This window comes from Scylla paramamosain, chromosome 7 (assembly GCF_035594125.1).
Source record: "Scylla paramamosain isolate STU-SP2022 chromosome 7, ASM3559412v1, whole genome shotgun sequence".
Lineage (NCBI taxonomy): Eukaryota > Metazoa > Arthropoda > Malacostraca > Decapoda > Portunidae > Scylla > Scylla paramamosain.
This window is the reverse complement of record NC_087157.1, coordinates 3,951,135-3,977,500: the sequence shown is the minus strand read 5'-3', so window position 1 is coordinate 3,977,500 and position 26,366 is coordinate 3,951,135. Positions and strand designations below refer to the sequence as shown.

At 38.6% G+C, this 26,366-nt stretch overlaps 1 protein-coding gene across 2 annotated transcripts in view; it reads left to right on the top strand.

Moving 5' to 3' along the window:
• Positions 1 to 25,406, top strand: part of LOC135101924 (menin-like) — a 28,407-nt gene extending 3,001 nt beyond the window's left edge. Inside the window, exons 1-10 of one of the 2 annotated variants that reach the window (XM_064006301.1) lie at positions 193 to 350; positions 820 to 1,515; positions 6,399 to 6,551; positions 11,578 to 11,684; positions 16,461 to 16,596; positions 17,714 to 17,921; positions 18,063 to 18,364; positions 18,679 to 18,791; positions 20,144 to 20,284; positions 22,200 to 25,406. In XM_064006301.1, the coding sequence (XP_063862371.1) occupies positions 1,071 to 1,515; positions 6,399 to 6,551; positions 11,578 to 11,684; positions 16,461 to 16,596; positions 17,714 to 17,921; positions 18,063 to 18,364; positions 18,679 to 18,791; positions 20,144 to 20,284; positions 22,200 to 22,289 (1,695 nt within the window). In that variant the 5' untranslated portion in view covers positions 193 to 350; positions 820 to 1,070 and the 3' untranslated portion in view covers positions 22,290 to 25,406. Of the gene's footprint in view, positions 1 to 192; positions 351 to 819; positions 1,516 to 6,398; positions 6,552 to 11,577; positions 11,685 to 16,460; positions 16,597 to 17,713; positions 17,922 to 18,062; positions 18,365 to 18,678; positions 18,792 to 20,143; positions 20,285 to 22,199 lie in introns of those variants that run through there. The other variant, XM_064006302.1, reaches the window with a different exon arrangement.
• The last annotated feature ends 960 nt before the right edge of the window (positions 25,407 to 26,366 follow it).

The window sequence follows — 26,366 nt, the reverse complement described above, 5'->3', positions numbered from 1 at the left end:
GGTGACGCAGTGTCTGACGCAGGTGCCTTATGTTGCCGCCCACATGAACTATGTAAAGCCGTCACCCCTTCACACCGGGCACACCGCTACACTCCACACGGCCATCCACCTCGTGCGGGACGGGTGATGGGGTGCAGGTCACAGTTTAGCGGGTGTGGCAGACCTGCAGGGAGGGGAAGGAGGGTATAGTATGGGGTGTGGCGCGCGCTGGCATTAACTGTGGCGCAACTCCCTCTATCCCTTCTCTAGTCCTCGCTATTATTTCTCTCCTCTGCCTAGGATACGCACGTGGTTTGCTCTTCCCTTGTTTTAACCTTAACCACTTGTCAAGAGGACTTAGCGGCGTCCAGGTGATTTTTATTTATTACATATTTACCTTACAATATTTCATGACACACCAAATGGAAGTGTCATTAAGAACTATCACAGCAATCAATGGAGGAAGTTGAGCGCCTGCAGTCCCGCATTGACGCGTCAGGCGCCTCCCTCCACTCACACCCCATTTCCCGCGTAGTCTTCTGAAAGTTTCGTATTATTAAGTTGAAGTCACTGTTTGAAGTCAATAAAAAAAAAACACGAAATACGAAGTAAAACAGGGAAATGTGTTCCTAACAAGATAGTTTGTGATGAAAAATATTTTTTTCCTACTGTGAAACTACGACGATTGAAATTTTCCGTGATTGGATTATTTCGACGCATTTGATCTTTTATTCTATATTTTTGTTTAGTTTTTATAAAATTTTATTGCATTTAATGGCAACAAACTTGTGCAGCTGATCATTCCAGGGAGAAAGTAACGGGACTTCTATTCCGTTGCAGATGCGGAGTTGCCTCTAGATTGAAGTACTTGTGTTATCAAGACATCTGTTAATAAATTAAAGCATAAGGAACATCAAGATAACAGCGTGTATTGTCACGCTGGCGTGCTAGCAACAGGAGGCAACAATGAGCATGACAGGGTAGAGGGACAGCAGCGCGGGGAGCAGCAGGCAGCGGCGGCGTTCGGACGTGGCGGCGGTGGCTCGACATTACTGGAACATGTTGATGTTTGTGACGCATCTGTAAACAAAATGGCCAAGTTATCTAGCGAGGAGAGGGCGCTCTTCCCGCTAACAGACATTGACGGAGTGGTGAAGCTTTTCAAACTTCATTTAGAAAAGAATAGTGAACCAAATCTTGCTATACTGTCTATAATCGTGGGACACATTGAAAACACATTGACGTGCTCCCGAGGAGTGACGGAGCCGCCAGTCAGTTACGAGGACGAATTCTCGGAAGGCAAGTACTCAGACAGCCACCATGTACTTCCCTGTGTTGAATACGAAACTGTCGAAGCGTTACATCAGAGGTTCTTGGCCATTATCAAGGCGCACGTGGATGTTGCCTCCTTCGGCAGCCCTCGGTACGCTACCCGGGAACTGGTGAAGCGGATTTCGGACGTGGTATGGTGCACTCTCTCCAGCAGTTACTACAAAGACAGGGCGCACCTTCAGTCCATCTACAGCTACATGACAGGTACATATCATCAATCGTTTGGTTTCTGTTAGATGCTAAAAGGGAAAACCTTCACTTTCATTATCTTTGACAAGTCTGTATAAACACCATTAGTCTGAAATTGTTAAGTTTACATTTCATATATTATGTTTTTAGTTATAAGAAACGGGCATGCTTCCAGTACAACTTGAGGTTCATTATGCTAAAGCTGCATATGTGAATCCTGATCAGTTAGTCACAACTAAATGCCACAGCTGGTCAGCATTTTGGTTAGAATGCTCACTTTTATTCTGGTAAACTGCATCCTCCAGATAACAAATCTCCATCTAATTCATCATGTGGATCTCTTGATTTTAAGTTTGAATTCAATTGTTGAAATTGGTCGGCAAATTTAAAATTAAATGTAGTGTCAGATTTTCAGTATCGGAGATTTTCTTTGAATTGCCTGTGTTCATTTCGCCATTTTTTCAAATATTTTTTTTTTTGTATTGGTTGTGTATTGTGATGAAATTTGTTGCAAATTAATTTCCAACCACTAAACTGAAATATATAATGTGTTAAATAAATAAATAAACAAGTTTTAAAGGGAGGCGTCTTGGAGTATTTTTGACGAATATTTTTGGAAAGGACAAAATTAGTTTTTTTTCACTCAACATGCCAGAGATATTGTGTATTTACAGGTGATGAAGCCTATTTTTCTAGAATTTAAAAAACATTGCCCCTATAAGAGATTTAAATGCCCCATGCTGTTGTCTGATGTGCACACTAATACCCTTGGTATAACTCAGAGCTTTTACACATATAAAATTCACATTAGAAATATTTTTCCCTGCAAATTTTGCCATTTGTCTTTCCTCTCACCATTTGTCCAGCTGACAGTATGCTGTGGGAGGCCTTCAGTCCTCACCCAGATGTTGATGGGGGAGGGTGTTTGAGATTTTTTTTCTCAGCTTTACAGCTAAAAATGTCTTTACAAATGATGTACAAGTGCAAGGCAACCAAGAAGAGGCTTAGCAACATCAAGAAGGCTTATGGAGCAGCTGAGATTCAGAAAAGATGCTAGAAAGTACTGTAGAAGGTTCTTCCCTTGCTAGTTAAGATGCTGTTCCGCAGACTCACTGGTGGCTTGCCACTAGCCTCACCGCCTCCTCCACCACTACTTGCATCATCACTCCCTTGCATCCACTCACTACCTTGCAACACCACCAAGTACCTCATCATGCTCTTCTGTACTACCATCTACTTTGTCACCACCTACTCCACCACCACCAACTGCTGCATCAATTACTTTGCACATGAGACATCTCTGCAGCTTCAACAAAAGATTCTTCACAGAGTTGTGAAGCCTGTGCCTGATACAAGCAATAATGTCTTCACAATGTTACTTTCTCAGCTACAAATGCTGCTTGAGAGATAGAGGAGTCCATTACTGTTGTTTAGGAAAACTGACCATGACAAGGTGTGACATTGGTGATACCCTCGCCTTTGACTAATTAATATATATATATATATATATATATATATATATATATATATATATATATATATATATATATATATATATATATATTTCTCTAACTCCGTCTAGGGAAACAATGCATAGAAGCCAGAAACAAGGCAAATAGGGTACTAGGATTCATTTTTAGGAGTGTTAAAAGTAGAAGGCCGGAAGTAATATTAAAGTTATACTTGGCGCTGGTCAGACCTCATCTAGACTACGCTGTGCAGTTCTGGTCCCCACATTACAGGAAAGATATAGGTCTATTAGAATCAGTACAGAGGAGAATGACTAAAAGGATACAGGGGATGAGGAGTATTCCTTACGAAGCGAGGTTGAAGCGGTTAAATTTACATTCTCTAGAGAGACGTAGGTTAAGAGGGGACCTGATAGAAGTCTTTAAGTGGTATAAGGGTTATAACAAGGGAGATGTAAGCAAAATTCTTAGGATCAGCAACCAGGGTAGAACAAGAAATAACGGGTTCAAGCTTGAAAAATTTAGGTTTAGGAAGGAGATAGGAAAAAATTGGTTCTCAAATAGAGTGGTAGATGAGTGGAACGGACTCAGTAATCATGTAGTTAGTGCTAGGACACTAGAGAGCTTTAAGAGAAGATTAGACAAGTTTATGGATGGGGATAACAGATGGAAATAGGTAGGAGTGTTTCATACAGGGACTGCCACGTGTAAGCCTGGTCGCTTCTTGCAGCTTCCCTTATTTCTTATGTTCTTATGTTCTTATATTTTTTTTTATATAAAGGGGGACTGGGTGTCTTGCCCTTTTCAGTAAGTGAACAAGGTACAAACAATCATATATGAAGATTTCATGCCACTCAAATAAATACAAATGGCAAGACAAATGAAAAGAAAAAAAAAAAATCTTTTGGAGCTAAAATCTTACAAAGTTCTTTTTTACACTTCAAATATTTCAGAAAATTGACAAAAAGTCTGACAATTTATTGTAAGGTATCAATGAAGTCTGACAATTTATTGTAAGGTATCAATGAAAACTACAACTAAAGGTCAGTTTTTCCTATTTATAAAAATGTTTAAAAATATAGAAAGAAAATGGGAAGTGGAGAAATTTAATGGTGCCCCAAAAAATTCACATTCTTTAGACAAAACAAAAAAAGTATAAATACAAAATCTAGATCTATTAATACATTTTCTATGTTTTTCAAAGCGATTAACAAAAAAAAAAAAAACCTTTGAGTCTCCCCTACATATTCACCCAAATTTCATGAAATTCACAGAATATACATTTTATATCAACAGACAACTTACTAAGATTTAAAAGCCGCAGGTACCCTCCCTGTTGCCCTCCTTAACTTGATGAAATATTCAACCTAGCAGGATACCAACCCTGTGGGATAATCTTTTAGAATACTAACAAAATGACACTTTATAAACTTTGTTCTGCTGTTGTGTTGCCCATGAAATGCAATAAGATCCACCTACAAATTCTGTTTGTTATTTTGATATTGCATAGACAAGGCTGTGAAGAGCTGATAAATTTTGAATTCTCAGAGATAAACTAAGTAGTTCGCAAGTTCAAAATGTATATATAATGATACTTTGCATGTTGATTGAGTGGCGGCTGTAGCTGTGTGGCACAGGAAGCAGGAGATGTTGCCTCACCTCAAAATGCCTTTGTGCATAGAACATTTTCCATGTAGAATAACCTGTACTTTCACCTTTAGCTGTATTCCCAGAAACTTGTGTTACATCCTGTAGGTGCTTGTGAAATTAAACTACAGGTATTAATATTATTTCCTATGGGAATGTACCATTCCTTATGAATGTTAAGTTACAAACTTTCAACTACCAACAAAAGTATCCAAGTTTGAAATTAGTGTATAAGGATGATTTGCATGTCTGCCAATCGGCAGACATGCGAATCCAGTTGGAAACACTGGAGTTGTGAATAATAGTTGTTAGTATCTTACTGTATGTACCCAAAAGGGGGTCATTAGAATGTGTGTTGCGTGCTCCTTTTTTGTCCATCATTCAAACATGTCAGGTATTAAATGCAAGAACAGTGATGACAACCCATCCTCTCTCACAAGTGATACACCATTGTCTCCTTTTTCTGATACTCCACCATCACCTACTGTCTCCTCCACTTACAGTCAGAGTTGTTTCACCTCACCAGAGAAAGTTGGTCCATGTATGCCTGCAGTACAAATGCTATTTCAGAACAGATTGATTTATGAACAGCCTGTTAGAATGAAACCAGTTTGTGAGAGGCTGTTTGTAAGTTAGGGACTATATGTACACAAAATTTTGTTTATAGGTACTGCTGACAAACTTAATTTTGTGTAATTTGTAAGTTGAGGGTCTCTTGCTTGGTATTCATTTAGTCATTGTTTTTAGTGTTGGAATTACAGAAATGTATTATTTCATTGTGAAACTGAGGTCTAATGAATTTTGTTATTATCATAACTTGCATCAAGTGAGGAGGTGGCAGTCAGTTGTTCACTGCATGGTATCCAAAGTGAAGGACTTCTGCACTAAGGTTGTCTGCCAGTCCTTATAATGGATTTATAAGTAATGGTGGGGACATGGTATTTGATACCTCTGATTCTGAACAGGCTATAGCTTCTTGGTACTGTTGTGTGGATTGTAACATTTTGTCAAGATAATTCTTCTGAGTGTTTAAAAATGATTTATGTGAATGTCTCCCAGCTACATAGTTGTAGCTGTATTGTTTTCTCATGGCATATGATCATTATTGGTTCAGGTTCGCTTTATAGAGGTGAACTGGGAAATTATAAATATTACATAGCATTATTCTGAAAAATATACCAATATGGAGCAGCTTATCTTCATGAAATGGTTAATTTCCTTGGGATAAGAAGAATGAATGTGGCAGTAGAAGCAGGATCTTGTTTTGGATGAACCTTCTGATGTGCTTTGTTTACAAATATTGGGTGGTCTGTGGTGACCTGCTGGTGCCACTGCTGCAGTTATGATCACTCAGACTGCAAAACATGTCCTAAACAGTCATGGCACATGTCCTTTAGTTAAAATTCCATTTTTTATATTTATTTATCACATTGATGCTTCCTGTGCACTTTTACAATCCACTTAGGATGCATTTCCTTGGAGGGCTGAATGTAATTTTTTCCTAATTTTGCTTGAAATTTTTACTTGTATTCGGTATTGAAAATATTCGTGTATTTATATTTCTCTTGGATTTCTCAGGTTTGCTAATGTTAGGATAAGACTTATAGTATCAGCTCTGATTGGAATGTTCAATTTCCCATTATTGTTATGGAAAGTGCAGTATGACAGTGATGATTCTTTAAAAGGGATTATGTTACTTGTACAGTATCATTGTTTTCACTGCTGAATGTTTAGATCTCTATTGTATCCAGAGGGACTTTAGAATCCTTGTGTTATCCTCAGGTGCCAAACTGGATAGTTCCGGCACCACATTGGCAGTGGTGGCAGCTTGCCAGGCACTAGGCTACTACGATGTGCACCTCGCCCTGTCAGAGGATCACACGTGGGTGGTGTTTGGAGACAAGGGACAGCACACCGTTGAGGTCACCTGGCATGGTGAGTCCTTCATTGCATGTATTATTGTTGCAGTTGTTGTTGTTGTTATTATTATTATTATTATTATTATTATTATTATTATTATTATTATTATTATTATTATTATTATTATTACACATTGTTATTATTTTGTCATCATCTAGATAGGGGACCAAGGGGCTAAAAGAGTTGTGTAAATGAGTGTGAATGTGAAAGTCGTATTCCTTGTGTTTGCTACCCCTCTTTTTGGGGGAGACATCTTTGGTATATGTATTATCATCATCATTATCATCTGTATTACTATTTATTATTATGCCAAAAGACCTGAGTATAATTTGCAACTAGCCCTGATGTAATATTTTTAGTGAATGTTCTTTCTCCATTAGAGACCTAGTAGTCAATTTGTGATTTCAAATTTTCTCCTAGCAAAAAAAAATGTTACATTCATGATATTTGTTGAGTTTTGGCTTGAAATATGATCCATTCTTGTAACTTTTTCGTTCGGCATGGTGGCATTCACAAACTAATCTTTACTGTGAATGCTGTATAAATTTTGCTGAAATGTTTCAAAATAGCTCTTTTCAGACTCCAAATCAGCCTATGAAGGAGTGCAAAGACTGCTAGAGTGACTCGATGACAATGCTCTAAAGAGAGTGAATGTGTATATAGTGTCTCATCCATAGTCTCTCCCTCCATTACCTTACATGCTGCTGGCATACTACAGTCATACTGAAGGCACCAACATGTTTAAATTATCAAGATGAAGAGACAACTTTCTCGTGGTAGAGATTTGTTGATAAAAGAAGGACAGAAGAATGAGTGACATGAATGTCCTGCCAGACCTCACACCTCTGCTGTTCACTCTGGCATGCCATTGCTCCATGAATTGGTCTCATCTCTTCCTTTTACTTTTTGGAAGCATAAGTCAACAAGATTTGATATATGAGCATCATTATAAGAAGAAAAGATGCCTAACAGTTGAAATTAAGTGCTTATACTGTAGTGAAAAAATTAAAACTAAAAGAACTTGTACCTTTATGCTTTTGTGTACGAGAATGAGACTGCACTTCTCATCTACCAAATGGATTTGAAACAACAATAAGAGTAGAAGGAGCCTAGGGTGTTCTGATACCATCTGTTAAGAGATAATACCCTAAAAGGGGAAAGACCAGGAGCCTGAAGCAAAAACTTCCTTTCTGAGGTTCAGCAAATCCTGCATGTTCATTATAAGAAAAAATCTGAAAATACTTCTTTGGTATGAAAAGGGAATAGAAAAAATAATTTAATAATATATAGAAACTGACCCTACACCCCAGGAAAGCAGTTATTTCAAAAGTACTCCTTTAAGTGGGTATATCAAGATTTTTTTTTTCCACACCTTTGAAAGCTATCTTGTCAGTCATATATGCATAAGTTTTGATGATACAAAGACTCAGAAAATTTCTATCAAATGATTTTTAATTTTGTAAGAAGACATCAGTGATCGTAACGTTCTTCCACAGCCATTATTATCTTACTTACAATGATTTACGTATGTTGGATTCTTCACAATGCTTGAGATATAGGATATCAGCAGTTTGTTCCACTCTATAAACCACATCATAGAGAATCAACTTAGCAATTTTCTTAGCATCAGTGCTGTAACATTTAAATCTTCTTCAGACATTTCTCTCCAATAAATCTTCTATTTCTTACATTCTTTGCTGTAAATTTGTCTCTTCATTTCACTCGTCTCCTCCTCTGTCTTCATCCAGCTTCTTAAAGAATGCTCTTTGGTGAAGCTATAGGATAGTTTGAAGCAAACATAAGCTTGTATTAGATTTCTCTAAACAAACAATAAAGTAGCCTTTCATTACCTGTTTTTTTTTTTCTTTTTTTTTTATATCGTCCAGAACCCAGAAGGTTGGTCTAGTTTTGTGTGAGAATTTTTAGATTGTGCTTTTCTTATTATTTCTCTTCTTTATCTTGTCCATTTTGAGGCACATAAGAAATCGTAAATTACTTTGTGATCCTCTCTTTCGTCCTGTCTCTAATCTCTCTCTCTCTCTCTCTCTCTCTCTCTCTCTCTCTCTCTCTCTCTCTCTCTCTCTCTCTCTCTCTCTCTCTCTCTCTCTCTCTCTCTCTCTCTCTCTCTCTCTCTCTCTCTCTCTCTCTCTCTCTCATTGACATGAATAACCTATACTTCAGCTATGTGTATTTTCCTTGTTTACATTTTTCAAATCCTGTAGCCATCTTGTTTGCCATAGACTTACTGTATGTGTGAAGATAGAGGTGAAATTTACTTGAATAATGGATGTCTCTTTGGAATGTCCTAAAAACATTTAGCTATGTAGGTCACTTGATATAATCTTGATATATTTAAGGATAGTTCAGGGATAGCAGATTGTACTTTCTTTGTTTTCATGGGTGTATATTTGTCAGCCTGTGTTTGTCCACCTATTTGCCTACATATGTTAGTGTTATGTTGATCTAATTCATACTACAGGGACTCTAACCATCATTCTTTATTTATGATTTTCACAAACATTGTAATATTTTTTGTACCCAAGAATGTATAATTAATGCTCATTTTCATATTTACTCATGACATGTGTGTGTGTGTGTGTGTGTGTGTGTGTGTGTGTGTGTGTGTGTGTGTGTGTGTGTGTGTGTGTGTGTGTGTATGAGTTTGCTTGCTGACATACATGTGCATGGCACGTGTCTTACTCGCGTGATACCTGATCAGTCTGTTACGTAAAGGCAGTGGGAGTAAAGAGGGTGGGGGATGGAGGGGGAGGTGGCTTGCTACTGCTGCTGCCTCTGGTGGCTGAGGCAACCAAAGTTATTGATTAACCTTGACCTTGATACACCATCCTCTCTCTTTCTCCCCGTTCACCTCCCATATAGCCATCACCCCTGTTTTCATAGACTACCATATCTGAACTTTTCACCATATGTATCTCATTTGCTATTAACTGATTAATTAATTAACTTATGTACTATTTATTTATTTGTCTCATTTGCTTATCCATTTCTCCCTTGCTTCCTTGCTTCATATTTCTCCTTTTGTCTCTGCTTTCTGTTCATTCCCCTAATCTCTCTCTCTCTCTCTCTCTCTCTCTCTCTCTCTCTCTCTCTCTCTCTCTCTCTCTCTCTCTCTCTCTCTCTCTCTCTCTCTCTCTCTCTCTCTCTCTCTCTCTCTCTCTCTCTCTCCTTTCCACATATTTCACATTTTTCATTTTCTTTTTCCTCAAAATGTTCTCTTTCCATGCTTTTCTGCATCCCTCCTACATGAAATAATAGTGGAGCAATACCACTGCCATCATTTTAACATAGGAATTGTCAAAGTTGTGTTAGAGAATTATTATCTGTTCTGTAACTGACTTTTATCAGCCAATTTTGTTCTTTATCAAGTAGAAAATATGCTTATAGCAGCATTGGATTTATAGTATGCATTGATTGAGATGCAAGGTTTTTCTTATATTGCAGTTTTAAGTGTTTTTTTTGGTTGATATTTCTTGATTTTCTCTCTCTCTCTCTCTCTCTCTCTCTCTCTCTCTCTCTCTCTCTCTCTCTCTCTCTCTCTCTCTCTCTCTCTCTCTCTCTCTCTCTCTCTCTCTCTCTCTCTCTCTCTCTCTCTCTCTCTCTCTCTCTCTCTCTCTCTCTCTCTCTCTCTCTCTCTCTCTCTCTCTCTCTCTGTGATAATACTGAGGGTGTGACTATAGTTTTGCATGACTTCATAGTAAGATGTTTGTTAAATTTATTAGAATTGTTGACACCTTACTGTTACAACACAAAATGGCAAGTGCAGGAAGTTTTCCATTATTCACTTGTCATTCAAATCATACCTCTTACTCACAACATTTAGCAGGAGACGTATGTATGTATGTGTAGATCTATGTGGCATTTATTTGATGTTCAGTGTTAAGTTTACAAGAAAAATTTTGATCACTTTGCTTGGATTAACTTTTCACATCTCTTGTAGATTGTAACAGTGGGGAAGTGAAAAAACTGACAAACCTCACATGTGTTGTTGCAATCTGAAAACAAATAATAATGAAATTTTTATTTTATTTATTTATTTTTTTTTTATGTAGAAAGGGCAACAAAAATCCAAAAAAAAAAAAAAATGCCCACTGAAATGCCAGTCCCATAAAAGGGTAAAAGCAGTAGTCAAAAATTGATGAATAAGTGTAATGTTTTAGTCTAATTAGATTATACATTATCATTGTTGTGCCTGTTTAAGTGGAATGATGTGACTAATTTTTGCTGTTAATTTTAAGCAGGTACAGATTTCTGATTTAAAAAAAAAATGCTGTATTATTTTTCTTTTTCATCACTGACCTCATCATTTTAGAACACAAAGGAGAGGAGACATATAGTGGCAGAGTAATGTGTTGATGCCTATCTGTATGCATAATTCATGTTCTTCAGAACTCCCCTAAAAGGATTGCTACAACAGAAGTCTTTATTTATTCCAGTTCTAGCATTCTCTCATTGCATACACTTAATCCTTTCATTCTCCTGTCACTTCCTTTCTGTTACATCCTGCAGTACTCATTTCTCCCCATTTCATTGAGGTTCTTGGACTTGCCACCTCAACCCTGTTCATATACTCTTAGTCATCTCAGTTTCTGCCATTCTTTCATTGTGGTCTAAATGCCTTAGGAGCATGCATAATTAAACAACTCAGTATTGAATTCCTTCACCTTTACTTGACATGTGAAATCTGCTATACAACTTTTCATTATTTTTGTCCTTCATTTTTTGCCCATCATGGACATTTCTGAAGTAACTTATTTCAACTATTTGGATCTTTGACCTTTGTCCTCCATTTCACAACCAAGTCTCACTTGCATATGTGAATGTTAGTGCAAGTATTCCATCATGCAGCTATGCATGGTTCCATGCCTCAGGGATCCAACACCCTTTCTTCCTGTATGTACTCAGTGAATATCCCTTTCTCCATTAGTTAAGCTTTCATGACAGTTATAAAAATACGATAAAGTAGGAAAATTTTTTCTTTTTGTATTTAGACTCATGTTTATTCAGCTCATATCCATTTCAGGGAAGGGCAATGAGGACAAGAGGGGCATACCAGTGACGCATGATGTTTATAGCAAGTCTTGGCTTTACGTCAATGGCCAGCCAGTGGTGTGCAACAGACACATGGAGGTGAGGCCCACACAGTGTAGAGATATGAAGTATATTCTTGTTATGGTAGTAATAGTATGATTTTCAACATCTTTGGGTTGTCTTTTTGGGGGAAAGGTTTAAGACAGGTGTAACACTGATTTAACAGCAACTAATGATCTGTCGGGTTCTTTTGCTTGGAACAGATTACAAGTATTTCTTTATTTTTATGTTTTGTAACTATAGTGCCAGCAGGCTTTGTTTGTGGAAGCTTGAATGACAGCCTTATTCCTCAGAGATCTGGGTGGCTGTCTACTTCCTTGGTAGTTTAGGTTTGACTTTTAAATGATACATATAGACTCAAACAGTCCCCTGTTACTTTTTTTTTTTTTTTTTTTTATGTAGGAGGGACACTGGCCAAGGGCAACAAAAAAATCCAATAAAAAAAGAATGGCCACTGAAATGCCAGTCCCATAAAAGTGTCAAAGCAGTAGTCAAAAATGATGGATAATCCATCGTGTCTTGAAACCTCCCTCTTGAAGGAATTCAAGTCATAGTGAGGTGGAAATACAGAAGTAGGCAGGGAGTTCCAGAGTTTACCAGAGAAAGGGATGAATGACTGAGAATACTGGTTAACTCTTGCATTAGAGAGGTGGACAGAATAGGGGTGAGAGAAAGAAGAAAGTCTTGTGCAGCGAGGCCGTGGGAGGAGGGGAGGCATGCAGTTAGCAAGATCAGAAGAACAGTTAACATGAAAATAGCAGTAGAAGACAGCTAGAGATGCAACATTGTGGTGGTGAGAGAGAGGCTGAAGACAGTCAGTTAGAGGAGAGGAGTTGATGAGACGAAAAGCTTTTGATTCCACCCTGTCTAGAAGAGCAATATGAGTGGAACCCCCCCCCAGACATGTGAAGCATACTCCATACATGGACGGATAATGCCCTTGTACAGAGTTAGCAGCTGGGGGTGTGAGAAAAACTGGCGGAGACGTCTCAGAATGCCTAACTTCATAGAAGCTGTTTTAGCTAGAGATGAGATGTGAAGTTTCCATTTCAGAGTATAAGTAAAGGACAGACCGAAGATGTTCAGTGTAGAAGAGGGGGACAGTTGAGTGTCATTGAAGAAGAGGGGATAGTTGTCTGGAAGGTTGTCGAGTTGATAGATGGAGGAATTGACTTTTTGAGGTATTGAACAATACCAAGTTTGCTCTGCCCCAATCAGAAATTTTAGAAAGATCAGAAGTCAAGCGTTCTGTGGCTTCCCTGCGTGAAATGTTTACCTCCTGAAGGGTTGGACGTCTATGAAGAGACGTGGAAAAGTGCAGAGTGGTATCATCAGCGTAGGAGTGGATAGGACAAGAAATTTGGTTTAGATCATTAATGAATAATAAGAAGAGAGTGGTTGACAGGACAGAACCCTGAGGAACACCACTGTTAATAGATTTAGGAGAAGAACAGTGACCGTCTACCACAGCAGCAATAGAACAGTCAGAAAGGAAACTTGAGATGAAGTTACAGAGGAAGGATAGAAGCCGTAGGAGGGTAGTTTGGAAATCAAAGCTTTATGCCAGACTCTATCAAAAGCTTTTATGTCTGAGGCAACAGCAAAAGTTTCACCAAAATCTCTAAAAGAGGATGTCCAAGACTCAGTAAGGAAAGCTAGAAGATCACCAGTAGAGCAGCCTTGATGGAACCCATACTGGCAATCAGATAGAAGGTTGTGAAGTGATAGATGTTTAAGAATCTTCCTGTTGAGGATAGATTCAAAAACTTTAGATAGGCTGGAAATTAAACCAATAGGACAGTAGTCTGAGGGATTAGAATAGTCACCCTTTTAAGGAACAGGCTGAATGCAGGCATACTTCCAACAAGAAGGAAAGGTAGATGTTGACAGACAGAGCTGAAAGAGTTTGACTAGGCAAGGTGCATGCACGGAGGCACAGTTTCGGAGAACAGTAGGAGGGACCCCATCAGGTCCATAAGCCTTCTGAGGGTTTAGGCCAGCAAGGGCATGGAAAACATCATTGTGAAGAATTTTAATAGGTAGCATGAAGTAGTCAGAGGGTGGAGGAGAGGGAGGAACAAGCCCAGAATCGTCCAAGGTAGAGTTTTTAGCAAAGGTTTGAGTGAAGAGTTCAGCTTTAGAAATAGATGTGATAACAGTGGTGCCATCTGGTTGAAATAAAGGAGGGAAGGAAGAAGAAGCAAAGTTATTGGAGACATTTTTGGCTAGATGCCAGAAGTCACGAGGGGAGTTAGATCTTGAAAGGTTTTGACACTTTATGTTACTGAAGGAGTTTTTGGCTAGTTAGAGAACAGACTTGGCATGGTTCCGGGCAGAAATATAAAGTGCATGAGATTATGGTGATGGAAGGCTTAAGTATCTTTTGTGGGCCACCTCTCTATCATGTATAGCATGAGAACAAGCTGTGTTAAACCAAGGTTTGGAAGGTTTAGGTCGAGAAAAAGAGCGTGGAATGTATGCCTCCATGCCAGACACTATCACCTCTGTTATGCGCTCAGCACACAAAGACGGGTCTCTGACATGGAAGCAGTAGTCATTCCAAGGAAAATCAGCAAAATACCTCCTCAGGTCCCTCCAACTAGCAGAGGCAAAACACCAGAGGCACCTTCACTTAGGGGGATCCTGAGGGATTGGAGCAATAGGACAAGATACAGATATGAGATTGTGATCGGAGGAGCCCAACGGAGAAGAAAGGGTGACAGCATAAGCAGGATTAGAGGTCAGCAAAAAGGTCAAGAATGTTGGGTGTATCTCCAAGACGGTTAGGAATACAAGTAAGGTGTTGCACCAATTGCTCTAGGTCGTGGAGGATAGCAAAGTTGAAGGCTAGTTCACCAGGATGGTCAGTGAAGGGAGAGGAAAGACAAAGCTGGTGGCGAACATTGAAGTCTCCAAGAATGGAGATCTCTGCAAAAGGGAAGAGGGTCAGAATGTGCTCCACTTTGGAAGTTAAGTAGTCAAAGAATTTCTTATAATCAGAGGAGTTAGGTGAGAGGTATACAACACAGATGAATTTAGTTTGAGAGCGACTCTGTAGTCGTATCCAGATGGTGGAAAACTCGGAAGATTCAAGAGCGTGGGCATGAGAGCAGGTTAAGTCATTGCACACATAAACGCAACATCCAGCTTTGGATCGAAAATGAGGATAGAGAAAGTAGGAGGGAACAGAAAAGGGGCTACTGTCAGTTGCCTCAGACACCTGAGTTTCAGTGAGGTAAAGAAGATGAGGTTTAGAAGAGGAGAGGTGGTGTTCTAGATTGAAAATTAGATCTTAGACTGTGAATGGTGCAAGAGTTAATGAAGAAAAAGTTGAGGGGGGTGTCGAGACACTTAGGGTTGTTGACAGAAAGGCAGTCCAACCTGGGGACTTTTATGGTCCCCTCCCCAGATGGGGACTCCGAGGCTGGTGTAGGAGTCGCCATGATAATTTTAAAATTTTTGAGTGAAGGGTGTGTGTGTTATTAGGTGCTTGTAGTTTTGTGTGGAGGAAGAGAGTTGTCTTTAGAGGGCAGGCTGTGACTGCCTCTTTGTGTTGTGAGACACAAAGGGAAACGTTCAATGAGGTCACAGCTGGGTTTAATGATAAGTTCACAGCACCCCCTGAACAGTGCTTTAGACCTCACTGGGAGTAATTATCCTGATGCACTCGCAATGACAATTGCAGAAAATTGCCAGATTTGAGCATAACTGAAATTCTGGAGCATGTTCTTATTTGTATGTGCTAATTTCACATCTATTGTTTCTTGTAACAGCCAAACTAGTTTACTGAAACTACAGATGGCTTTGCTGTAGTTAGCAAATGTCACTTCAATTGAGCTTACATTCAGTTTCTAGGCATGGTCACAGTGCTACACTAATTATAAGTACATGAATTGAAACAAATTTCTTAAATACTTATGCAAGAGGGAACATATTTACCACAAAAGAGAGAGAACAGTAATTTCTCGACAGTTGTCACCCTAGAGGCAAAAGCTTCACATCAATAGGTACTGAGCTGGAGGAGGATATCAGTGATAGAGACCAGCACAAAACATTCTGCACCTCTTCTAAAACTTGATATAATAATCCATCTCTCTATATACCAGGCTGGCAATCCCACATAGGGGTGGCCTGGACAAAGGTCCATATACTCATGCGCACCTCATTCAGACTTCATAATCATATTATGCAGAAATATCTCATATTAGAGGAAGTTCCTATGCTGAATGATACATTGTTGTTTGATCGCTTTTAGGACTATCAGAATTTGAGTTCTTGTGCCACCCAACATTGTTTTCCATCATTTACAAGATGTAAGAGGTCATGACACTTTATTTAGTGTATGTGATATACAATCTCTCATGAGTTGCATGCTAATAAAGACTTAAGAGATTTGATAAAATCTGAACCAGTAGGTCTGCAAGTAAATATTTATTTGATGACTAGTCTGGCAGTGTGGTTGCTTTGGCAAGTCTTTGGAACCAAATGAACCTTTAAATCACTGGTGTGTCTCTAGATAATAAAGGATGTTTCTCAATTATGAAATATTTTAAAAATTTTCTTATGCATGGAATCAGTTGCAGCGTCTATCAATCACTTTTCCTTACCTTGTTGGGGAATTGAAGATATGATAACAGATCCATAGTTATTGTATATTGTTTGAAAAGTTATAATGGTTTGAGAAATCATCTGAAGTTGTACCTATCAGTCATATATATATTTTTTTTTTTTGTGGTTTGTTTACTTCATTGTAGTAAAAAAAAAAAAAAATCCAATTCTGAAAGACTTGTAATTCAAAATTTTTTTTACTTTCAGGTGGCAACAATAGTATCCAACATGAATCCTGGAATCAATGCCACCACAGATTCTGAGGAAGTGATGCTTCTGCAGCAGGCACTCCTCTGGATGCTGTATGATGCTGGCCACCTCACAAAATATCCTATGGCCATAGGTAAGCTTCATTTTGTGGTGCATAATTTATGAAGATGATTCTGTGGTCAAAGAACTTTTGTTCATGTGTTCTGTAACTTGGAATCACTGGTACTTTAATATGTCTGCTCTTAAGAACTCCCATCCCTGGGACTGGTCATGACTTAAGAATCTACATTCATTCTTGTTCATGCTTGCTCAGATCATCATATTTTCCTTTTTCCTATTCATCTCATAGGACCTTTGTTTTATTTTGTGGATTTAACTTTTTTTTTTTCCAAAATTTTACCATAGTCACCCTTGCTGCTCTTTGTCACTTTGAATCTCAAAAACTCTGACATTTGCATTTCCTTTTACTTCCTCACATTCATTACATAGCACTTTCACAGCCTTCATATTTACTGATGTATTGGGCCTGCTTGACCATTCAGATTTTTAAATCATACCCTTACCTTTTTTGTCCTTCCATCTGTATTCATGCTAATGTTTTCAGACTGTTAGACAGTTTGTATGTAGGTATTGATAACAGTCATTGTGGGAAAGGGTGTAGATGGCTAGTCTGAGCCTTATCAATTCTCTGAATAGGCATCATTAGCAACAATGATGATGTTTACACCAGATTGAAAAAGATTAGGACACACACACACACACACACACACACACACACACACACACACACACACACACACACACACACACACACACACACACACACACACACACACACACACACACACACACACACACACACACACACACACACATACCTGTTTGTAATAATAACTGGATGGAGACTTGAGGATGAAAATATTGTAGGTTCGTATAGATTACAGGTTAAATGTTAAAGTATGGATAGTATGGAGGAAAAACTGATTGAATGGCAGAAAGTGAAAAGACTAAGAGTATTTTTATATAAGTATAGTAGATGAGGGTGCAAGAAGACAATTTTCAGTGAAATTAGAAGACAGAGTTGTGGAGTATATGACAAAGGGGCAAGAAGATCTAGAGCATGCAAGAAGAAAATGCAAGGACAGGAATAGATACTTGACATGCCTTTAGGGAGGTTTTTTTTTTTTTAACTTGTACTGGTTATAGTAGATATATAGTAGAATGAATGCTGAACAAAAGGCCTCTTTCAGACAACTTGGGTGACCTTGAAGAGATGATGCCCAGCAAGGGGAGGGCACCAGCAACACGCATGTATGAAGAGGCCATCACCAGTGCTGTGCGTTACTATGATAATCAGCATGTTTATCCATATACATACCTGGGTGGTTACTGTTACCGGAACAAGCTATACAAGCAAGCCCTTAAGTACTGGGCTCAGGCTGCATCTGTCATCAAAAAGTAAGGCTTCCTGTTGGCTCCCCAGGCCTTACTCAGGTCTGTCATTCTTTGAGGGTTGGAATTGGTGTTCTGTCTTATTTATATTTATATTTATATAATTCAACGTGAAGAATTAGATGTCATTGAGCTTTGTTCTTTCAGTTACAACTACTCGAGGGATGATGAAGAAATCTACAAAGAATTTCTGGAAATTGCCAATGAGCTTATTCCACACATCATGCGTGTGGTGAGTTCAGGGATCTCAGCGCGATCCATCCTGAAGGATCCAGAGTGCTTTGGTTACCTGCTTGAGTTCTACGATGGAATCTGTGAATGGGAAGAGGGCTCAGCCACCCCGGTCCTTCATATTGGCTGGGCTAAAGCACTCTTTAACACCATTGCAAAGTTTGATGCTCATGTCAGGTCACATGTCAAGATATTCTGTGTGGATCCTGACTCATCTGGTGAGTATTTTAATTAAAAAATGTTTATGTAGTGAATTCTTGCACTTACAGTAAAGTGATTCAAATAACTACCAAAATTTACATCAGTATTGATATATTTGTCATTTTTGGTCTGAAAGATTAGAATGTGTCATTACACATTAGTTATAAATGCTCTGTGATGTCTTTTTTCCACTACATTATGTAACTGCAATGCCTTTAATAGGTAATTTCCACCTGAATAGTTGTATATATTCATATCTGAAATGTACGTTATATCTGCTAGTTATGTCTTCAGAATTTTTTGTCTCTACATTTACTTGATGTCCATTCAGATGTCACTGAGGAACCAGAGCAGCCAACACTGGAGAAGACTGCAGCTGAGGCCAGGTCATCACAAGACCAAAATGGCAACATGGCAGCTGACTGCACTGCATTTACTGAAGAGGTGAGTTTTATATTATTGAACAGAAATATTTGCATGGGAATCTTAGTTACATCATCTGTATTTCATTTTCAGTATCTGTCATCAGTATTATCATCACCTTCATCCCCTTAGCTTCTCTTCAGTGAATTCACTCACAGCCAGTAGCTAAAGCAGTAAAATGTTCCAAAATTTATTGTGTCCCATCACACTTTCCTCATCCTCTTCCTTCACACTAAATAAGGGCTTCCTTCATTTGTTTCCCTGTGAATGCTGATCATTACTTGGAGAATTGAGTAATTGGGCAAGGGTGAGTGGATGCCCAGCTCATCATCTCTCTTGGATTGAAAATTGAAGATCAAGAAGGAACACATTATTTTTATTTATTATTTTTTTTATGAGTGGCCTTCTCACAAAGCAGAATGCAAGATGATTAGAAATTATTTACAAAGGTAAACTTTTCAGTCTGAAGTGGAACTGATGCTGAGGGTCTTGGATGTGCGTATGCAAATGGTTGTTGTATATGGGGTAATCAGTCTAACCAGTTGCGCTGCTGACGAAATGGAAATGGTGAACACATATTGTATATGTTTTCATTATATAAAAAGAAAGGTAAAATTGGTTAAGGAAGAAAATAGAAAATCCTCAATAAATTTTCTTATGATGAACACAGTGAAATCAGGTTTCCAGAATTGGTTGTGTTTCTGACCTAAGCTGGCTTTCTAAACAAGGAGGAACACACAGTGGATTTAGGTAACCAGTGCCATTCCACTCCAGTTTTCTACTGATCTGTGTCCACCAACCGAAAGAAAATGGCTTGAGTGATTAGGCTACTGGAAATATTGCAAAAACCCATTGTTTAAAAATGCATTGCAAATTATATGAAATGTTTACTGTGTTTTCTTTTTTTTTTCTATTTTTTAAAAGAAAGGTGAATGAAATAGAAAAAAATAAATATTCCAAAACCCTGTGATTTTTTAAGTAATGAAGTCTCAGTTTAATTCCTTGCTTATTTCAGCCCACCATTTATCAGTTCCATTTCATTTAGCATATTGCTTGTGCCTTTTAATCTATACTAGTAGTCTTTCAAAGACTTTAGTGATTAGGAGTTTCATGTCAGTCTCATCTGCCTGAATAGGTCGGTGGCAAATATTGTCTGGGGAGACGCAAACAGGTTGGTGCCAGCTGCATCTGTCATCATGCTCAAACCTGGTTTATTTGTTCATGTGGCTTAATTTTTGACTGGTTTGGAATCAGTAGCCCACTTAGAAAACCTGCTTTCACTGTGTGTACAACCTTATATTGTTGGTACAATCGTATTTCGGAGAAATGCAGAAGTGGTGGACATTTGGGGCTGACCTGATGTATTCATGCAGGAATTGGACCCAAGTGAAATGATGCACCGCTGGCCACCAGTAAGACTTGCTTCAGCCAAGATGCGAGGGCTGCGGGACCTACTACTTGCTGACAAGCTTAATTCTCAGGCCATTTCTCTCCAGCTCACAGCACAGTCACAGGTGGGTGCTTACCTTGACCATGAGTTATATTATATCTCAATGAAAGCTAGTTCATGATTTTTTAACCTACCAACATTTTATGTCTAACTGTAAGTTTTTGATATGTGAGGTTGTGTTAGATGAGGGAGCAGAAAGCACAACTTAACAAATGATGAATTTAAGTATTTCTCAAAGTCCTCTTCTGGAACGACTAATAAGTGTACCTGTTTTCTGTGTGATGTCTTAGCTCTGAAATGAGGATCTTTTTGATGTCATTCTTGGGTTTGGGTACATACAGAAATCATAAGGCGCCTTACCTAGATTGCAGGAAGCTTGATAAACTTCAGGAAACTTGGACTTCAGTTTATGACCAAGTCCTGAATCAAGGTGTAGTAATGACTGAGGTGTTCTCTGATGCAGTTATCAGTTCCTTGACAATTATAAATCACAGCCAATTTCATCTTCCCTGATCCAGAATTCCTTAGCCAAGTGCTGAATTCATCCAATGGGAGATTTCTGTGCCAAGGCCTCCACCTCGGGTAGCTGGGCCATTGGCCTGAGAAGAGCTCCTAATTTCCTTAACTTTTTAGGTTCATGGAAGAAACTTTCCATCAAATTATCACCACATACAACTGATCTTGTCAGTAAGCTTCATAGCAAAATTGTAGGAGACAACCTTAATTGTATTTTCCTGAAAATTAAGCTAAATAGTTCATCTTGCAATACAGGAAACTTTTTTTTCTCTTATATAAAAAGTATGGGCCAGAACAAGCCCTGCCTGGCCTTTAAAGTATTTAGCTTACATTAAAGTCATAGAGATATCATACCAAAAAAGCTGAAAACAAAATTCCAGTAATTTTTGTCACTTAAGATCATGGCAGAAGTCATACTCAGGTTGAGATGGGATTGTTTCTGCCCTAAAGTGCTACATTTGAGTTGGTGGCTAGGAGGGAAGATTCAAGAGCTGCTTAATGTTTGTTGGATGTATTATCAACCTTCAGGACAGTAGGGGCAATGAGGATCATGGCAGTGCAGTGAGTGTGACAGTGTATTTCAAATGTAAACACTAATGGGTCAGAGCTCATCTTTAGGTGAGGACTGTGCCTGGCCTCAGTTGCTTGGTATGAACTTCATGTACAATGCATTACATGAACTTTACACCAAAAGAGACTGATGTCTTAAAAATGAGTACTTTTCTAAGACTTTAAATGTAGTTTTAGTGGCCAGATGAAAGTCATTTGGCCTTTTTTTTCTTTGGAGGTTAAAAAGAGGTCAAGAATATGTGGGTATACAGTCCGTGCCAAAAAAGATGTCAAAATTCTTAGTTGGTGTCAGCATCCGCATACCATTCAGCTAGTTTGATCTGGTTGCATGAGAGAGCAGAGCACTGTTAATATCTTACCTGGCAACTCCAAAACAGATGGTGGCCTTGGGCACACTCACGCATTAACAGTTTTAGTATAAATATGATAGTTGAGTGATAAGATGTTTTTTTGTGCATGCTTTCTTGAGTTGACTTCCTTGTACAAGTTACTGTTGCATATCTTTCTATATCACCCACCAGTGGCTACTAAACCACGTATTACTGGTGATGAAATAATGTCTATTGTTGCCTTACCTTCATTACTTTGTACACCATCCACGACATCTGACTTCTCTCAGCTGTACTGGTAGTGATAGGACAAGGTTTTGTTGTTTCAGGAAGTATTTGTGAAAATGTCACCTGGAAAAGACTTGGTGAGTACTGCATATTGGTGATATACACCAGGGCGTCACCCCTGTCTAGGCTGGTGTAAAACACTTTCCCACACCTTCATGATAACAAGTATTACTTTAGTACTGCATTTTTTTTTACCAGTCACATATCATTCAGCTGTCTCTATCCTACCACCTGAATGAATGACACTCATTAAGAAAAACTTAATTTATGCTTCAGGTGACCATGACAAAGAAGAGAGGGAGCATTGGGGGTGAGGTGGAGAGCAGCCATCACGTTGGGCGCTCAAAGAGATCACGGCGAGACTGAGGTCAGGCCCAGTTTGGGGGTCAGCTGTGCTGGATGGCACGGCAGTAGTAAGTCAGCACCCCGGTAAGGTGAGCTGCCACACACTTAGCTGGCAGAAGGATGCTTTCTAAGATTTGTTGACTATACCACTCAAGCAAATTGTAAAGATATTTTTATTCGCTGTCAGTGTGATACTTTCCTGGCATGATTATGAGAATAGTATTTTTATTTATTTCATGAGGCAGTGTGGTTTAGGTTTTTATTAAAATCTTAGTGTTATGTTATTTATTAAAGAAAACATTTGTGTGACTGTCAGGGAAGGCTGCTTTTGCCTTCATCACACAGAAGGAAATTTATTTCTTGACTGGCTGCTGTCTGAAGGTCTTACACAAATTTGTTCTTTTCAGTCTTGATACTTTTATAATTTAGAATATTCTGTATTTATGTACAGTAAGACATATTTATATATATTTACTATTTTCTGATGATTTTTTTATATTAGCTTGTACACTTATTTTGGAGAGACCTTTAGAGGACAGTCAATGAGTGGCTTACATTATAATTCTAGGTCATTTTATAAGGTGGCAAGGTACTCTGAACACAGCCACTGGAGGGTTAGGGTAGAGTATCCATGGTGATAGTCAAAATTAGATTTTATTTTTAATGTCTTTACCAAAGTCTTAAATTTCCTTTAAATTTGGAAAAAGGATTTTTATACAAAGCTTATGTAAATAATTAGATGCCATTTCCTGATTGAGAAATGTGCCACATTGATTAGGAGTAGTGATATTATTTATTTTAAGAGGTTACAGATGAATGTTAAGTAATCCAAAGGAATGGCTATTAAGCTTTTTATGTTTGTTGTCTAAGAGAAATCAAAGATTATTTTTGAAATAATGTATATGGATATGATTATTGTTAACTACATGTGACTGTAGTGTCTTTCTTTAGCATAGTCATATGGCCATACAACTATTACTGGGAGAAAATGGTGGCATGCACAAGCAGACCTGTTGATGGCATTGTTATTCCAGTTGCTGTATATCACATACTGCCTTGGAGACTACCCCAAGAGGCATAGGTTCCACCCTGCCCTGCCCAGTTGTCAGGGCAGAGCAAGGGACTGCTGAGGTTTTGTGGCAGGCAGGCAGGCTCTTGATACCTCTTCCCCCTCTCATTCATGTCCAGTCTCAGTAGCCTGTGATGGTTTACATGCAGAGGTCTATGTGTACATCACGTTCAGGGGAATTTTCTTGATTTAAGGTGCTGGTATAAGTACAATTGTCTTTGCAAAAAATGGTATTGATAAGACTGTGGATTCCTAAATATTGCTTGCTAGATATTATATGTTTAGATATTTATGCCTGCTCGTGTGTCGTATTACACATTGTTTTGTTGGAATGTGGAATATTCTATCAACCCCAAAAATATGCTGTATATTCACTTTGTATTGGAGTCTAGATTAATTTATTTGTACATATTGTACCTTTCCTATTCATTACTGGCAATAATCATATCATGTGTTGAAATGTTTGCAAAGTTAAGTTGGCTTTCCCTTGCATGGGTGCTCCTTCTGGGCCTTGGAGGACAGAGTCCTTCCAGCCCATCACCTTGGATGTGACAACAAAACAGCAGCAGCACCCACAGCCCTAAAATTGTGAAATACAGTCAGCCTATGTGGTCTGCTAAGTGTCACTGACCACAAAACAAGTACCTGATAAGGCGTAAGTCGAGAATGGAGAGTGGTTGTGTACAAAGCAAGCAGGTATTTCCTTCTTGCTTAATGCTTCACCTTTTTACAACTGTCAACAGAGTGAAGTGATACGACCTCTCCTTTGGAGAAATGAGCACTTGGTATATGGGCCAAGAAGATTATCCAGGGATTGCGAGGACCTTATGCTGTCACCCAAACAGCTACAACTTACTTACCTGGGAGGGTGGTAGGCAGTTGTCTCTCACAGCTAGGGTTTAGCACCACTGTGTTGTGAAGACCATCACTGAAGCTGGCAGGTGGCATCTTCCCCACGTAGTGGTGACACCTAGTCAGCTGTTATAAGAATAAATTGCCTGCTAATTAATTAGATTTGTTGGTGTTCGTGTCTCAAAGGTACCTAAGGTACTACAGACACTAGTACAGGATGCCCCCAATGGGCAACAACTTCATGTCTGGTTTTTCTTTTTGGCTCCTCTGATAAGAACATGGGTTCATTTCAGTGATGAGTATACTCCACATTTGCTTACCAGAGGGTCACATTTGTAGGCCAGCTGATGCAGTCATCTCATTGTAAGAGAGAGAGAGAGAGAGAGAGAGAGAGAGAGAGAGAGAGAGAGAGAGAGAGAGAGAGAGAGAGAGAGAGAGAGAGAGAGAGAGAGAGAGAGAGAGAGATCCCAGTGATTCCTTGTGCACTTCTCCCCCAGGAGTCTCCAGGGAGCAACACAATAGATGGTTGTTGACAGAAAATTTTAAATATGACCAATTACAGTCATGGGTATACTGAAGAATAAGGATAGAAGATTCTTAATCTTAAGAATCTTTGTGTGGATTTTTGAGTGTTTTGTGTGTGTGCACACGTGTGTGCAGATGTGTATGTTTGTGTGTACATATGTAGGGGGTCCTTAGCCATAATGTATCACTACTCACCAGCAGAACCTCAAAATGGCAGAGCAACTTAAGTCCCTCACCAGACCACAATCATCAGATATCCTGTTATTTTTTTTCTTCCTTTTGCTGTAATTTGAATGGGAGTTTCATATTATTGCTTGTAACATTACTTTTCTTTAAGTGCGCCATGCATCCCAGCACAACAGTAGTGTAAGAATTCAAGAAAAATACAAAAAAAGAAAAAAAAAGAAAAAAAAGAAAAAAAGAAAGAAAGAAAAAAAAAAAGTTTGTTTTCAAGTCCCATATGAGGAGTCCTTGATATCAGCCAGAGTTTATCACTGTATGAAGTGAACAGTTCCTTGTTTGTCAGTAAACCTGCAGACTTGTACAAACTATCCAGTTCATGGCTTTGTCCATTATATATAACATAGGCAGGTACACACACACACACACACACACACACACACACACACACACACACACACACACACACACACACACACACACACACACACACACACACACACACACACACACACACACACACACACACACACAATGTTGAAAAAATGTATGAGAATTGGATATATATATATGCATACATATTAGTTGCAATAAGCCATGAGGAATGTCCTCACTGTTCTGACTGTGATGTAATAATTTTCACCTTAGAGAGAAATAGGAAATTAGAAGACTCAAATGAGATGAGTATTTTGAGGTTTTGAACTATGGAACTGGAATAAGTACATTATCTCACAATTAAAGTACTTTAAAGGGGATAACCTGTTGTTAATGATGGTCTTGTAAGAGCCACACCTCTTTATTTTTGGAAATGCTCTATATACTGTTGAGCCAAGCTCATCGCAGTTGGTAAATTCTTGATCACTTTCATCATGAACAGCAAATTTTTGTGCTCAACATAGCTCCTCTGACTCGAACTTACATTCTGATAAACCAAATTTCTGTTGTGATCTTCTCATTGTAAATTGGTATCTATTAAAGGTGATTTCTGTGGAAATTTTTGGATAATTTATCCAATCATGCAGTTGTGGAATTATATTTGATATATACACAGATACACACAGGGCAGAGGATTCCTGTAGAGGGAAAAGACTGTGTGACAAATCCACAGACCTCAATGCATATCTGCATTATCATCCACTACATTATCTCTGTATGTGAAAATTAGTGAGAGTAGGCTTGTATTTCTCCTATTGAATTGCAGGCACACCTATATACTTGCAAAGTGAGTGTCTTAGCACTTGGCATGAAATATAAATATGATTGTTACCTCTTTTTGAGAACTTGCTGTGCCCAAGCATTTACATATACTTCTAAAATTTAGTCATGTGACATCCAGGAAATTGGGTCATTCCACTACAATCTGTCCACAGAACTTGAGAGACTGCCATGGAACTGGATAGAATTTCATGCATGGAGAGGGAAATATGTGTAGAGCATAGAGAGAGGAGGCATAGTGCCTGTAGTTTTGGCTT